At 46.3% G+C, this 17,104-nt stretch overlaps 1 protein-coding gene across 2 annotated transcripts in view; it reads left to right on the top strand.

Annotated features, from left to right (window-relative positions):
• Nucleotides 1–16,473, top strand: part of sesn1 (sestrin 1) — a gene marked incomplete at its 5' end in the record, with an annotated part of 56,790 nt that extends 40,317 nt beyond the window's left edge. The window contains 9 exons of one of the 2 annotated variants that reach the window (XM_079753474.1): nt 10,006–10,254; nt 11,072–11,137; nt 11,244–11,444; nt 11,564–11,746; nt 12,378–12,614; nt 12,731–12,982; nt 13,082–13,272; nt 13,434–13,578; nt 13,665–16,473. In XM_079753474.1, the coding sequence (XP_079609600.1) occupies nt 10,153–10,254; nt 11,072–11,137; nt 11,244–11,444; nt 11,564–11,746; nt 12,378–12,614; nt 12,731–12,982; nt 13,082–13,272; nt 13,434–13,578; nt 13,665–13,751 (1,464 nt within the window). In that variant the 3' untranslated portion in view covers nt 13,752–16,473. Of the gene's footprint in view, nt 1–10,005; nt 10,255–11,071; nt 11,138–11,243; nt 11,445–11,563; nt 11,747–12,377; nt 12,615–12,730; nt 12,983–13,081; nt 13,273–13,433; nt 13,579–13,664 lie in introns of those variants that run through there. The other variant, XM_079753475.1, reaches the window with a different exon arrangement.
• Nucleotides 16,474–17,104: the final 631 nt, after the last annotated feature.

Below are 17,104 nucleotides of genomic sequence, written 5' to 3'. Positions count from 1 at the left end.
AACATGATGTTTCATATCATGTTTTACCCTTCAGGTGTGTATGTGTGTGTGTGTGTGTGTGTGTGTGTGTGTGGGATGTGCGAGATTTTGCATAGTTGCATACAAGTACATTTGTTGTGTGTGTGTGTATGTGTGTGTGTGTGAGGTGTGAGGGTACAGATGGTTAATCCTGTGTACAAAGTCATTTATTTCCCCCTATTCCACAGGAAGTGTCTGGTTATTGATTCCCAGGGATGATGGTGTAACTCCAGACGATAAGAGGGGTTTGCTGATCCCTGATTGGGGAAGAGGTGGACACTGGTCAAATAGTTTGCTGCTCCTCTCACACTCTGGCTCGGGCTGACGGGCTACTACCTATGCCCTCCTCAAACCCATCTCTGTCCCTCCTCCCCTGCTCCTCCCACCCCGCCCCTCCTAAACCTCCCCTCCCCACCCCCTGGCCCACCCTAACCAGTTCAGATTAAGCTGTGACAAGAATGGCAATGTGAGAACCTGTTCTTTCTGAATATCTCTGTCTCATTATAAATCTATCCTCATATATATATCTTTTTCTCTCCCTGTATACAGTATATATTTCTCTGAAGATATATCTCTCTCTGAATATCTCTATCTCTCTCAGTATATATCTTTCTCGCTATAGATCTCTCCCTATATATCTATCCCTCTGAATATATCTCTCTCGCTTTATATCTCTCTCTGAATATTTCTCTCTCCCTATAGGTCTCTCTCCCTATAACTCTCTCTGCCTTTATATCTCTCTCTCCCTATATATCTCTCTCTATATATATATCTCTCTCCCTATCTCTCTATCTATCTCCCGCTCTGTCTCTCTCTCTTCATTTCCCCTCAGGTGAGTTTGCGATTTGCAAACGCTCCGCCCTCCTTTCAAGTCTCATCAAACCAACAAGACGTGAAAGATGTTTTTGCGATCTCACGCCTCATACGACCTGAGGCCAGTGTTCATGGAAAACGTATATCTAAGAAAGTGACTCACCCTAGGTATCACCGAAACCTGTTTGGTGATTGGCTCAGCATTTCTGATTACAAGCCTGCCAAAACCAAAAGACCTACCCATCGCCCACCTCTTAATACCAAACAATGAACTCAATGTGATGGGCTTCTATCATCTCTTCATCATTATCATCCCTTTGGGACATGAAGAGCATTCGCGCCCTTTCTGATGAGGAGTTGAGATGTGACCATCCGATTGGTTCAATGATTAACTCCTTCAGTTGGTTGAACTCATCACAGAATAGGCTTAACTGTTATTACGGTGAAGACAAGTCATATTCAGATGATGACTTCCAGTCTTGTTACCTGTTTGTTGATGTTGCATGACCAAATTCTAATTTTCTTTTGAGGTGGAAAGTCTTCCATCCATTAAAGTAAGGATTCACATTAAATCCCCCCCTCCCCCACAAGGCAACAACATTTCTACATTAATCATGCAGAAACTTCCGAAGGCAAGGCGCTTATCGTTTTTACCACTCTCAACCATTACTCATTAACCTTTTTGATGTCCTTAGAGAGCTTGCCAAAAAATACACATCTCTCCCTTAAGTGAAACTACCTGTAGAAACCTGCGTGCTGCCGAGAGTCACTAAAGGCCGGGTCTATTTTTGCACTGTTGGAGGAAGACATTGGAGCTGTTAGTTTGTCCACTTCTCTGGTTTTGCAGGCCATGTTATTGATTAACAGCAGAGCAAACATCGTCACCACACACACACACACACACACACACACACACACACACACACACACACACACACACACACACACACACACACACACACACACACACACGAATAATAATAATAAATGAATGATCCATTTAATGATCCGTTGTCGGTGAGTCCACACATTATAACATGAACTTGCTGAGGGTGCTCTGAAAGTGGTGATAGTAAATATGTATAGCCTATCGAGCCCCCTTCCTATGGAATAGGCTGCCACCGGTGATCAGAAAAGCTGACTCTGTGGAGCTATTCAAAGCAAAGCTTAAAACGCACCTCTACAGCCTTGCGTTTGGAACATAGGGGCGTGAAAACGATACAGATGCGATGCGAAGACCACTGCGTGTTTGTTTGTGCTTTTGTTATGCAGTTAATCAATTAGTAGCAGTATACATTTCCACTATGTACTTTTCCCTTCTAATTCACTATTCTGTCTGTTCTGGCGTGTTGCGGTGACTGGATGCCTGGACTCCCCTCAAGGTTAACCGGCCAGCATCCCATCATCTATTTAATATGTTTTGCCTGTATTTACCTGTATGTCAATTATGGCACCCATTGCACTCCTGAACATCCCTGGAAGGAGGGATCCCCTATTATGGGTTTCTTCTAAAGATTTCTTCTTGCTGATTTAAGGGAGTTTTTTCTTGCCCTTGTGGGGCCTTGGGTCAGGGGGGTGTCATAAATATTTGGCCTGTTAAGCCCTGAGACTGTAATGGTGATTAAGGGCTACACAAATACAATTGAATTGAATTATAGCACAAAAGCATATGGAAGAAAATGATTCACTTTCTGTTGTTCTCTTGTTTCAGATCTTATAGCCAGATAGATGCATTCCCTTCCGGATTGAAATGTTGAATAGTCACTGAGGTTGACATTACATGTTAGCTGAAACCAACTCTGTCGTTCATGATCGTCTCTAAAAACACACAAAGAGACTTGTTGTGTACATGGTTTGTGTAGACTCAGAATTAACGTGAGGAATGTGCTATCTTTACTGCTGGACAGGGCATGTAGCCATAGCTGCAAATCTTTTTTTTGGTATGCATTAACATTTTACCCCTCTTGTGTTCATATCTACAGCTGTGACTGATACAACACAAACACAGGCTCCCATGGCATGTGGGTTTGGCTTTGGGGAACTGACTGGATGGAGTGAAGAGGCCTGTGTGTGCGTGTGTGTGTGTGTGTGTGTGTGTTGCATTATGTTTTGTACACTGTCCCTCTCTAAACGCTGAGTCTGCAGATGAAGCCCGTCCGACCGTGTGTCGTGGTGTTCATCCTCTGTCTGCATGAGCGAGTTGGTTTGGTTAGGGAATGGAGCTGGTATCCTAACGGAAGTGTGGTGTTTGCATGGAGAACATGAAGGATTGAGAACAGGAGAGGCCTGGATGGATATTGGGTCACACAGTGGCAGAACCTTGGCTATCATATTATCTCCATTCAAACTTTGCCAGAGATATCGATAGGGTGGTACATGTTATGAAGTCCACTTTTTCAGTACTATTATCTACTTTCTTCTAACTTCAACAATGGTAAAACCTTATTGGTTCAAATCGTTATTCCCAACATATGTGGAGATGTTAAATTATGCAGCAGAGACAAGTAATTAAATTACAAAGTGGAAGATCCTACTCAATGAAGTCAGAAACATATTTCACAAAAGTAATTTACTGCATAGTGTGTACAATGTGAATCATTGTCGCCAACAGTGACAGACAATGAGGAGATAAACTGAAGCTTCAGTTTCCGATCTATCTAACACGATTATAAAAAATGAAATAATTACGGCCAGTCATTGTTCTCAAACGATGGTTCCGCCGTTCACCTTGCACTTCCCTCAAGCCCCGGGGTCCATGGCTTAATAATGACTTAACAGAGACAGATCAGCAGTTCTGATGTGTACCGTTGAGGATAATGTGTCCTCTATCTCATTTTGAGCCTCTGTGTAAGCTCCAGAATTGACTATCTTCTGTGTCGGCTGCTGTGTTAGCTTCAGTGTTGACCACAGTGTTAGCTTCAGTGTTGACTACAGTGTAAGATTCAGTGTTGACTACAGTGTTAGCTTCAGTGTTGCCTACAGTGTTTGCCTATGTAACAAATATACATTCTTCTAAATCATAAAATAACCACTAATACTGGCTTCCCAAACAGTAATTACTCTGCCAGTATGTTCTCCTTTGAAAGGTCCTTTCCGGGTCATTTTTGACCTGTGTTCACACCAAAAGCGAAGGCTCGGCTCGAATACATACAAAGTCAATGCAAAGATGCAAATTTACTGCATACAAATGACTGGGATAACCTTTCAGGCACCGCTAGTGATTATTACTATTCACAGATGCGGCCATGCTTCCTTTCACACATGTCTTAACCATGCTGGAAAAGATGGGCCAAGAGACAGCCAAGCAGATGGTGGGAACACATATTGATGCCAGTAGCCATAAAACTCAACAGGAGAAGAAGATATGGCAAGGCCCCTCTGCATGGACTGAGATTAGCAACCTCATTTCGGATTCTTGAAAAAAGGGAGGTTGTTTGCTAACAAAAGCATACTAAAGCTGCTTTAATATTAGTTGGAGGGTGTGTGGATGAGGGCTGGTTAAAGCAGCCTCACCTGGCTGAGTCTGATTGGAGTTGGGGCTGGGTGCGGCTGCACACCTGTTGCCCCTAGTGTACCAATGTATGTTACTACACACTACCTAGGTGGAGGCCACACTCGCCTAGGGTCATTTTGCTGCCTCCTCCATACACAAGGGGGTGGGGGTGTTGAATCTGGTTTATTGTAAAAGTCTTTAGTGAGTGAAGATGGCTGGTTTAACCTGTGCACACTGATTTCTCAACAGGTGTGCAGTCTCCCCAAGCCCAAGAGCCCAGTCAGACTGGGCCAGGTCAGGTTGATTACACCAGCCATCATCCAAACACAATCCCACAATATTGTTATCAAATCACCTGAAATGCATTGGCAGGGTAAAATAAACAGTCACAGATTACAATACATCCTCAGCGAAGTCTTGTGATTGGTGATTGATTTTACTGGGATTTATATCCCTGTTCCAAATCCCACATGCAGGAAATGATCCCGAAAATCTTGGATAGACAGCATGCGTGAAAGGAGCTAGAGCTTCTGTGTCAGCTTTAGCGTTGAATTTGCTTTAGTTTTAGCTTCATCAGTGACTGCAGAATTTTAGCCTCAGCAGTCAGATGTTGTCTTTGGGGCCACATAAGCAAACTATATGGACCTATCATGATGAAAGCTTTCGCCACAAGGTTAACAGGCTTTTATGCTCAGCTGATTTTAACTGCAGCCAATTCAGTGGCATGACGATTAGAAACAGGGAATGTTAGCCAGTTAGCTGCCTTTATGATGGTGTTGTGTTTGTCAAGCATAAGATCTGGCCTTAATTATTTACCCTTTCAGTGTATTCCTAGAGACGGCCACAGGTGTGGGTCTCATTGTTAAGGGTTTCTGCCTTATATTAACTGTATACAGTCTCTGAAGAACAAGATTTTGGACAGGCTCCTAGTGAGCCAGATGTGCTCAGTCAGCAGAGTGTGTTCCTTGTCCGGGGGGGGGGGGGGGAGACGAGCAGTGTTATCTCTTAAGGTCGTTAATTATCTAGGTGTTTTTAGTTTTGTTGGCACAGTGAGGGTTAGTGCTAAGCTGGCCTTGGATCTTGCAGCACCTTGTTTGTTGCTTTCATGTGAGACAGGCCGTTTCTGACCTTTGAACTGTTAGCAGTCCTTCTGTTCGTACTGGAGACGAAAATCTCCATTGCCATAAATGAACATTATGAGACAGCGATATCAGAGAGAGGGGAGTGGTGGTGTTGGTGGGGGGATCAGGCTCTGACATATTGGAAAGGGCAACAGGCATAGCTAAAGCCATGCAACCTTTTTCCAACCCTTTTGTTGCGGTGTCAGATCGAGCTAAAGATAGCAACATGATGATTTGACATGTTCTGTTATTTTTATGGTGCTTCCCCTTTTGCGTCTCCCGGAGATCGTTGTTGTGACAGCTTGTCCCTGGCAAAATAACATCCAGGTGGGCTGTGGGCTCTTCCTCACGTGCTGTCAGCCATCGCAGGCCCATCGCTGGCCCCAGCTTCACCGAGAGTGTCGAGCTGTCCCTGAGCAAGACACCTCACACTGACTGCTCCTGACGAGCTGGCTGTCACCCTGCATGGTGGACTCCACCGTTGGTGTGTGAACGTTTGTAAGTTGCTTTGGATAAAAGCGTCTGCTAAATGCCCTGAATGAAATTTAAATGTAAGTCAACAAAACCAAAACAAAACGAGGAGCGCTCCAGTTGTTGTTTCCTTTGGTCTGAGAAGTCTTCTCCCCAACTCACTCGTTCTTTCCTTCACTGTGCTCCCTTTGAGTTTCTCAGGTTCAACTGGATTTCATGGAATCCAAGGAACACAGCTTCCTCCCGGAGTCCCTCTGTCCTGCGTGTTTCCAGGCCCCGTTGGTCTGTGGGAGGGGAGGGGGGTGGTTGGGGGAAGGCTGGGATTGAGGGGGTGGTGGTGGGGGTGGTGCTGGTCGGTGCTTGGCAATCCCCCAGCTGCACTATGATAGCATGCCAGAATACACAGAGATCAGAGGTGGGGATGGGTGCGGGGTTTGGAAACCAAAGCTAGCGGCCAGAGCCCCGCTCATTCCCACAAATCTCCCCCTACATTATATTCCTTCACAGCTAATCATACATTCTAGTTCAGCTTATACTGCATCATGCTTATTTGGCTCAGCAGTTCGTTATTAGTAATACAATATATTTTGTGGTTCTCGATCGGACAGGGAAGGGTTAACTAGCTGTTGCCTGGTCTTTAGCTTGCTATGTTAAGTGCTTTAGTGCTCGTTGAAGAAGCTTGGACCCAGAGCAGTGTTTAGAGAACTGAGGGGTAGGGGTGGATGAGGGTGGGGGGGATCCCCACTCAGTCCATAGTGTTCACTCTCACCCTGTGTATGAGTTTTTCCCAGTATCTTTGTAGCTATAGATTCGTAGTAGCCTATGGATTTTGTGCTTTCTCTTCTGTTTGGCTCAGCTTAAATAAACTTGAGTGAATGTGAGGGAGACAAGGTCCAAACATGATGCGTTGATAAAGTTTGTTTGTATGTTTGTGTGTTGTTTGTGTTGTTTTTGGAGTGTTGGCAGAGTTAACAGCTTTTATTTTCAAACTGTTTTTGTTTGCTGTCAACTTTTATTCACTGTGCCTAAAAGTTATGCCAGAAATAGATTGCATAAAATGGCAACTGAATTACATTTTTCTAAAATGGATCAGAAATAGTGTGCTCGACAAACTTTTTTTTCTCTTGCAGAACCTCTTTTCAGAGGTGCAAGTGAAGTAGGGGGAGAGCAAAAAGATTGGTTCCTGTTCACTGTTGTTCTCTCTTGTGATTGGTGGAGGCCTGTTGCTAGGCTTATGTCATTGTTTGAGGGTTTTCTGCCTCCTCTGCTCTGCAGTGTCGGTCAGGTTTGAACAGTTAGGTTGGACTTCAACCACTTGTTCAACAGATCCACAGTTTGTGGTCTCACGCAGCTGGGACTTATAGGTCCTGATCTTGTTATTTTTTCCTCACAAAGTTGTTTAATCCTTAAAACTTTAATCATCTAGTTTAAAAGGATTAGAAATTAAGTTGTGCTCCTAAAATAACAACATTCTTTTTGTTTGTTTTTTTCCTTTGAGAGTTTGTTTTAATCGTGACAGGGACCTTGGAACAAACAACATTGCATGAAGATCAGCAGTAGTATAACTTGTTCCTCATTGCCGGTTCAGAGTATGATGTCTTTTAGAACGTATTTAAGATGTTTTTAGGCAGAATAACCATGTTGGTTTGATAACTTTAAAACTACCACAATACATTTATTAAGAAATTAATGAGTTGAAATGTGAATAAAATATTACCTTTACGATAACCCATTCAATTTTATATATCAGACCTTTTTGGTTTGTACATAGACAAACAAAAAGCCGTTAAAAGCTGTAATCCCATAGTCCAAAGCCTTTCCTCACCATATTAGTATATGAAAATGAATGCACAGAAAGTGATGTTAGTGATATGTGCAAATCAGTCTAAAATGGCATTAGACCATTAGGCAAATAGTAGACTATACTCATATAAGTTGATGTGTTGTATTAACCTTACTTTGTTGAAGTTCACTTTCCCTCATTTCATTCTCCTAAAAGCCTTATATGAAAAAAGATGTCAGTGATAAGAAAGCTATACAGTATCACCCAAGCACAAGCTCTATTTTTACAAAGTATTACTGTGCGGGTGTATGGCGGGTGCATAATACAATATATAATGTCCCACAATATTTAGCCCCTAGCTTCAACAATGGTGTGCAGTCAATTCAGACTGTTAATATCCAGCTCTATGAAGCAGCTCTGTGGCCCTCGGGGAATGCATTGTGTGCTGCGGCCTTGATAACCATTGATGTAACGTATGAGCATCATAGAGACAATCCGCGCTCTCAACCGGGACACAACAGTCTTGTGACTCTGGATCTTGCCTCTTGACTCTTGTCAGACAGACAACCGTCGCCCAACATCTCGATGACCACTCACACTGTGTGTGTGTGTGCGTGCGTGCATGCGTGTGTGCTAGTGGCTGCGCTGTTCAGCTGGGTCTGAACTGAGCGTGCGCGCCGTTGTGCCGGGCCTCAGCCCCAGGCCCCGGTGGGTTCATGTGAAGGGCCTGGTGTGTGTGGCTCTCAGCTCCGGGCCCCGGTGGGTTCATGTGAAGGGCCTGGTGTGTGTGGCTCTCAGCCCCGGCTACGGGCCCCGGTGGGTTCGTGTGAAGGGCCTGGTGTGTGTGGCTCTCAGCCCCGGGCCCCGGTGGGTCTATCTGAAGGGCCTGGTGTGTGTGGCCCTCAGCCCGCTCTAAACAGCCTGTTATGCTCTGTTCTGCTGAGCCGCGGGGCTCCGGCCCCTCAGAGTGCTGACCACAGCCCTGGGGAGGGGCAGGTTCACCGCTACACGCCACCCAACTAACCCCCTCAGATGAGTCGGGGCTTGGGGGGTGGTCCTGGGGACACAGCCTGGGAAGGGGGTGGGGGAGGTTAGGCCCACACAATAAACATGCTGATTCTGTGCCTGGGAGTACGGTGTGGGTGCAGATTGGCCAAATCCAGCCTAGGCTGGGGAGAGAGAGAGAGAGAGAGAGAGAGAGAGAGAGAGGCTTGTCCCAACCAGCTAAATTAACTTAATGGTTAGGATCTTTATGTAACCCCCTCTTTCAACAATCTCCTCAGACACACACACACTCATCCGAGCTCTACTCAGACCAGTCAAACAGGCTTCCATCCCTGAGATAGGAGACCCTGTATGTCATCTGACATATTCATTACAGAGATATGATATGGCGCGATGACGTCTCTTTTTCCGGGAGTCATTCCCACTGACAGATCAGTGGATAGTGCGAGCTAACAAAACGGACGCTTATCCTGCACACATATTGTAGTAAATATATTTATATATAAGCATAAATGCGGCCATTGGTTTGGTATATCTCAACAGATAAAACTGATCAAACGTGTTTTTGGAGGGGTGGGGGGACCGTGAGCCTTGAGAGCTGCCTTCCTTATCTCTGCATCCCCTTGGCTTTAAGGAGAGTCATTGGCCTCGCCTGATTGGCTGAGCCTTGTCATTATCAGGTCTGGTGGGCTGGGCACCGAAGCCGTCAACTGAACGGCTGCTGCTGTTGTTGTCGTCTTGCTGCAGTAGAATAACCCTGCAGGTAGATCATGCCACTGTAGTCTTATCCTTACTGCCTGTTAACTGCCTTGTTTACGCCACACTGGGCTGGGCTTGGTTGGGCTGGGGGGGGGGGGGGGGGGGCTATTGGAGCTATTTGCCTGCAACATGCATGCAGCATGACAGTGTCCATACATTTTTGGGAGTGTGGTACTAAAGTCTGAAGCGGTCTTCCTCTCTACATGAATAGCTTAATGTAGCCTAATGAGTGACCTAATTGCATAATAATAAGGCATTATACAACCGTAAACGGGCGTGCGAGCTGTCTGGCATACAGAGGGATGATGAGTCATGATGAATGCGATCATTATCAATAGCTTTCAAAAAAACTAAAGAAAGGCGGAGGTAATGTTTTTTTCTAAGGAGAAGTTGCTCTCAGCTCCCTATCTCTTCGCGGTTCGCTCCGCCCCTCCGTCTTCCCTCCTGCTATTGGCTCAGCGGGGTCTTGTTTTCGTAAAGGGGATTGGTTGAGTCGCCTGTCAGTCACAGATGCCTCCGCTTATTTACAGAATGTAGGCGCAGAGAGAAAACGGTATTCTGCTGTGGAGCTGCAACAGCTGACGACCGAGCTATACTATCCAGTGCCTCCAGGAACAAAGAAAGAAGGAAACTGCCATTCCGACGATAGTTCTGGTTTTGTCTTTTATATCTCAAAGAGAATAAAGAAGATGAGGCACGCCACCTCACCCAGGGAGAAAGGGGGGAATAATTCATTTTCAGTGACAGACATACTGAAGATATGTTCTCATTGTCAACGGCTTAGCAAAAAGGTAAGCCGTGTAATGTTTTAATGGCAAGGATTTCGTTCAGAGCAGTGAAGGCAGTGTTTTATCATTGCTCTCGTAGGTTTTAATGCAGTATTAAAGATGTTATTCTGCGGCTAACTTGTTTAGTGTGAGTTAAGGAGCTGCAGTGCTGCGTTTTCTTTTGTGGTCAAGCTTTCAGGCTACTTGTCATCAGGAAACGCATTAACGTTAGTCTTTTGTTTGAGTTGTGTCTATTCCTAGGAAATATATCGACATAGGGTTGGATTTGTAGTTGTTATTGCTTGGATGTGGTTTTGGAGTAACATTTTTCCAGTCCATGAACATTCATTCATTTATTGGTCCTGCGCAGTAGAGCCTAAACAGGGCTAGGGTCTGCGCAGGCTCGCGGACATGTCTTGACAAACAACCTTTTGGCCATTGTCCTTTAATTTGTCCTAAATTCGTTCCTCAAAGCATAGTATTATTATTCTTATTATTAAAGCTGGTAGCGATCATAAAAAGTGCTCTTGTATTTGTCTGTATTTTTGTACTTCGAATTCCGAACGGGTCGGGGATCTTTAAACTTTGTTATGTAGGCTATGTATAATGTTTATAAGTTAAAATACTGATGGCCTAAACTGTTACTGGTATGCGAGTTTCGGAGATTATGACAATTATGTTGCCATTATTTTTTGTCTTTTTTTTACGATCTTGTTAGTTCTGCGAGAGAAGCAGTGAAGTGGTCCATGTAGTGACGCTGCAGCCCCAAAAAACGATGCTTCAAGAAAGAAAGAAATTTTTTAATGCTGAAATTTTCCTTCAATTTTTTTTTCTCATGTAGGACCTGGGAGTGCGGAGCCCAAGGCCTCTGGCAAATGGACCCAGCAGATTCATCCCTGAAAAAGAGGTTTGCTGACAATGTCTGCTCTCAGACCCAGACTGGAGAATCATTCATCCGTGTCATAAACAAACACACTCACATATGTGTTCTTGTTGTTTTTCTCCTCTACCAGATCCTTCACGTCAGCAAAGTGGATGACAGGACACAATCCATATTCGAGGACGCCTTCGTGGCCCTCGGTCGCCTTGACAACATTTCGCTGGTGATGGGCTTCCATCCACAATACCTAGAAGGTTTCCTTAGGACGCAGCACTACCTGCTGCAGATGGACGGCCCCTTGTCTCTACACTACCGCCACTACATAGGCATCATGGTGAGGGCCTGGAGGATGAGACCTCTAAAGTCTCAGATAACTGAAGAACAATAGGATTCCTATCCAAATAAAATGTTGTGTCCACATTGATTCAATGTGTTCTTCATGTCCTCCCCCAGGCCGCAGCACGGCATCAGTGCTCTTACCTGGTGAACCTGCACGTCAACGACTTCTTGCAGGTGGGGGGGGACCCTAAGTGGCTCAACGGGCTGGACGGGGCCCCCCAGAAGCTGCAGCACCTCGGGGAGCTCAACAAGATCCTGGCCCACCGACCCTGGCTGCTCACCAAGGACCACATCGAGGTAAAGTAGGGGGAGGGGATGGAGGTGGAGGAGGTGTAGGGTGAGGGGATGGGGTGGAGGAGGTGTAGGGTGAGGGGATGGGGTGGAGGAGGTGTAGGGTGAGGGGATGGAGGTGTAGGGTGAGGGGATGGAGGTGGAGGAGGTGTAGGGTGAGGGGATGGGGTGGAGGAGGTGTAGGGTGAGGGGATGGGGTGGAGGGTGAGGGGATGGGGGTGGAGGAGGTGTAGGGTGAGGGGATTGGGGTGGAGGGTGAGGGGATGGGGTGGAGGAGGTGTAGGGTGAGGGGATGGGGTGGAGGAGGTGTAGGGTGAGGGGATGGGGGTGGAGGAGGTGTAGGGTGAGGGGATGGGGTGGAGGAGGTGGAGGCTGAGGGGATGGGGGTCGAGGGTGAGGAGGTGGAGGGTGAGGGGATGTGGGTGGAGGAGGTGTTGGGAGGGGGGATTGGGGTGGAGGGTGAGGGGATTGGGGTGGAGGGTGAGGGGATGGGGGTGGAGGGTGAGGGCATAAATGGGATATTCTTTTGTAATGATATATATTTTTTATTTATCGTTGCCTTGTCACATGAATTTCAGTGTGAGGATAATTGTGACTCCATTAATAATGCTAGAATGTTTCCCCCCACCTTTTAAAGCATCTTCTGAAGGCAGAGGAGCACAGCTGGTCGCTGGCAGAGCTGATCCACGCCGTAGTGCTGCTGACCCACTACCACTCTCTGGCCTCCTTCACCTTCGGTTGCGGCATCACCCCCGACATCCACTGTGAGGGCGGCCACACCTTCCGGCCCCCCTCGCTCAGCCAATACTGCGTCTGCGACATCGCCAACGGGAACGGTCACGCCTATCACCACGACGACCTGCTTGGAAATGAGGTCTGTGTGTGTGTGTGTGTGTGTCACTTGAAAACGGTTGATCCATATTGTGGATTGGGTTATGAGAGTCATATTGGCCGTCCTCTTGATTCAAACGGTTTCCCTCCGGTGTTCAGGAGGTGTCGGGCGAGGTGGAGGTGCTGATGGAGAAGATGAAGCAGCTGCAGGAGTGCCACGAGGAGGAGACCAGCCAGGAGGAGATGGTGGAACGCTTTGAGCGGGAGAAGACGGAGAGCATGCTGGTGGTGACGGCGGAGGACGAGGAGAGCGCGCCCTCCCGGGACGTCTCCCGCCACTTCGAGGACCCCAGCTACGGCTACAAGGACTTCTCCCGGCGCGGCGAGCACGTGCCCACCTTCAGGGTGCAGGTAGATGGCACACACGTGCACATATGGTGACACAAAACACTGCCTGATTCAGATAGCATGTCGGATGGTTCTAACTGTGGTGGTCCCTGGTCTATCCAGGACTACAGCTGGGAGGACCACGGCTTCTCCCTGGTCAACCGGCTGTACCCGGACGTGGGTCAGATGCTGGACGAGAAGTTCCAGATGGCGGCCAGTCTGACCTACAACACCATGGCTTCTCACAAAGACGTTGACACGTCCATGCTGCGCAGGGCCATCTGGAACTACATCCACTGCATGTTCGGCATCAGGTCAGTAGCCTACCTTCAGTGGACTGGTTTTGATTTTCAGTGGCGTGTTATGTCATAAGTATGCATTGTTGTTCTCAACGTGACAATTGTTGTGTGTCCCCATTTTCTCTCCCCAACTGATGATGGTATTCCTGATGGTATTCCTGCCTCTGTTTCCCCAGATATGACGATTATGATTACGGGGAGATAAACCAGCTGTTGGACCGTAGCTTTAAAATCTACATCAAAACCATGGTGTGCATTCCTGAGAAGACCACCAAAAGAATGTACGAGAGCTTCTGGAGGCAGTTTCAGCACTCTGAGAAGGTGAGTCGACGCTCTCTCTATCCAGCCCTGGAGGATGTTAAATATCACTGTAGCTCTGCTAACACCTCCTCTCTTGTGTTCTCCAGGTCCATGTTAACCTGCTTCTAATGGAAGCGCGCATGCAGGCAGAACTGCTCTACGCTCTGAGAGCGATCACCCGCTACATGACATGAAGTGCTCTGTGGCATTTTTATTGTTGTCCTTTCACTGTTGTTGGTGTTGTTCATTACGGGACACTTTGAGAAAAAACAAAAAAATAAGACGAGAGGGCGGAAAGAGAAAATTCAAAAAAATTTGAAACTGGAGCAGAAGAGCAGCGGCGGTCTTGTGAACATGTCTGTCCCGCTGTATGAAGAGGATCAGAACAAACGGATGAAGGACTGACGGAACATCTACCGCATCGGTTGTGGCGGTCTCCTCCCACTCCACCCTGCTCCTCAGACCTCCACCCTGGGGAACCGCAACTCTTGCCTGCTCCTCTCCCGCAGTGCCAAATCTGGGGAGCGTTTGTGTTGTAGTGGTGGGGGCGGGGGGCTAGGCCAAATCTCCCCCTTTCAGTATTTCTCCATGTGCCACATGGTCACCCCCCTCACCTGGGTCCCCCATGCAGGAGCATCAGAGACGGCTCAGGGGCTGCTCCCCCCCCCCTCCCTCCCAGTCTCTGGATGTGCAGAGCTTTGGTCTGCCTGGCCGTTAACATAGTCACTGTGTAGTTTCTTTGAATATCTTTGTATTTTGTTTATTATTATCTATAGAAGTTGAATGTTGACGATGTCTTGTTGTTTCACGGTGTGGTTGGCTGTTGTTTTTTGTTTCCGTGGCGACTGGCGAGAATGGAAGCATACCTGGCAGGTGATATCAACTGTGTGCCTGAGCTACCCTGGTGCAGCCGCGCTGGTGCTAATGCTCTCATGTATTCACACGGAGTCATATTGACTCGTCGCCCTACCCCTAAAATGTGACCCCCCCCCTCCCATCGCCTCTACCCCTTTCTCTCTCTCAATAAGACCTCCCCTCCAGCGCTAACCAGCCATCCCCATCCCCGAACAACTGTCTACGTAAGCTAATCTTAAGGATTGTGAAAAGCAAAGAAGTTGCGGAGAGAAATATAGTACACTGTTTTGGGCTCTATTCAATGAGCTGTACGTATGCTAAATGTGTGTGTGTGTGTTAAGTCTGTGTGTTGTGACCGCCGTCTAGGAGCACGGCCGTACAAGTGAGAAAGTGTTCAGAAGAATATATCAGAAGAAATCTTGAATTTCAAGAGTAACTTTTTTTTTTTTTATAGCGAGGCACTTTGAAGGAATGTCACTTCTCGGCCTCTGCTGTAGCTATGTTATCGTGAGGTGACTGTTAAATGGTATGTTATCTTTCAAGATAAAAGAAAAAAAAAGATATGGGGAGAGGAAATATGACCAGTTACTCAGAAAGGAGAGAAAGGAGGTTTGCTAAAGCCAAGTCTTCCAGGAGGGATTTGCTCCCGGTTATCCCAAGAACCGTCTTGTCTTCCGCTCATACCTGTCCGGTCACCCCCTTAACAACTCTTTGAAGCTTTAGATTGTGAATTTATACCCAAAAAATAAATACCTCTTGTGTTAAAAACATGTTAAGAAGTGCTCTTTGGCGAGCAGAACGACTTATCGGGGGCTTTTAACTACTCTAGTTGTCTGGAAACGAAGACTTCCCATTAGCAGAAGGTTGTAGCGAAGCTTGTTTAACCTAACCAGTGAAAACAAGTTTTTATTTGAATTTGTAGTTATATCATTTTTTACCGGAGGTACAGACTCCAATGTTGTTTACTAAATGCATTCTACTAAAGGTTGTGTTCTTGAGGCGTTGAACTTGGGAGTTGAATGTTTGCTTAATATCATCATGATGGTGGTTCTTAAGAGGAAATGGAGGTTTTTATCAAACCTTGACTGATGTCAGTTACTGACACCTTTTTATACGATAAATAATGTAATAAAAAAATCTAACCTTATTAATCAGCATTCGTAATTTTCTAATATACTTTCCGTGTTTTTTTGTTTTGGTTGTCATTTGATCAAAATGATTGTGATGTTACTTATGATAGAAATGCCATCTCGTGTTCAGGAAACAACACCGTAAGATGCACCAACTGCACTCTGGTCAGACACATTATCCTGCCTGTATGGACATAGGCAATGAAGTGACCTGCCGTAGTCAAGGATACCACTGATACTAGTTTGCACACAATTTTATGCCGCATTAGTGGCATATTACTCAATGCTCTTCTCTAATGTTGAGTCAGGTATTACCCACAAGCCACATTTGTGCCAGTTTACAGCTTTTCATGTGGAAATGTTTTACTGAAGAAGCAGCTATTAGACGATGGTACAAAGGGCAAAATAAAACTCCATACAAACAGAAACTAATGAGGTGTCTTCAATCAAAAAGTCTCCCAGATCTTTGACTTGATATGTGGTTTGTTTCTAAATGGGCACTGACTTTAAGGCCACATTAATGAAAATGAACCTATAACTAATCATCTTTCCAAACAGGAAGCCATTTCCCACGATAGCTCAGTCATCATACAACCACCAGCAGAGCCTCACTGGCTACCAACTGGCTTCCCCCAAAACATTTTAGCTTCTCCCGTGTTATATCAAACACATGTAGAACAATGTTTAGCTACTAAATGCATGTTACAGGTGTTCTGTAAGGAAGATGGTTGAACTATTGGCTCATGTTGTACTGGAGCACTGATGTAAGGACAGTGGGAACTGAGGAGGTATTTACATTTCATTTGAATGTTTTTACATTGTAAAGATGTGATTTGTTTTGTGGAAACTCTGTACTTTTACTTTGTGCATCTTGTTAAGCACTGCCCGGAACCCCAAATATGTTTAATAATAAAGTCTTTGAGATGGTTAATTATTTCTGAGTGGTGTGTTATTATATTTATTTGATGGTTGTGTGTTCAACACTGCATTGTCATAGCGACGAAGGGTATCTTAATGAACTGCTCCTGAACCAAGAAAATAAACTACGTCAATTTGTAATCGAAAAAATAAACGTTGAGGTTTTGTTCAGACAGAGCAGAACTCCTCATTGTGAGGACATCCCAGGGCCTATGACCAGTGGTGAAGACTGAGAGATCTCCATAAAGTCTACTGAGGAGGCCGGCCAGGTAGGGGGTGCTGTTCCCGAGGCCAATTACTTAGGAGACGCTGAGGAGCTAGAAGGCCTAGGAGGAGGTGTAAGCAGCTCTGCCTATCTCCCAGAACCACCCTGCCCATGCGGTCCCGCCTGTGCCATCCTGTCTTGCCAACGTCGCCGGAGTCTCGAGTGACGGATTCAAGTGTCGGGCCGGGTATCGGAAGGGATGGGCGACAGTCTCGGGCAGAGCTCCTGCAGCAGCCTCTTCCTCCGTCGTCTGTCGGGCGCCCGGGCCGTCTACCTGTCGGGCCCCCGGGCCGTCCACCTGTGGTTCCCAGCTGGTCTATCCGGCTGCATTTATACAGTGCTTTTCTAACCAGTGGCCACTCAAAGCGCTTTGCAATAC

This window comes from Pollachius pollachius (assembly GCF_949987615.1).
Source record: "Pollachius pollachius genome assembly, chromosome: 16".
In the NCBI taxonomy this organism is placed as follows: Eukaryota; Metazoa; Chordata; class Actinopteri; order Gadiformes; family Gadidae; genus Pollachius; species Pollachius pollachius.
This window is presented reverse-complemented; position numbering and strand designations above follow the sequence as displayed.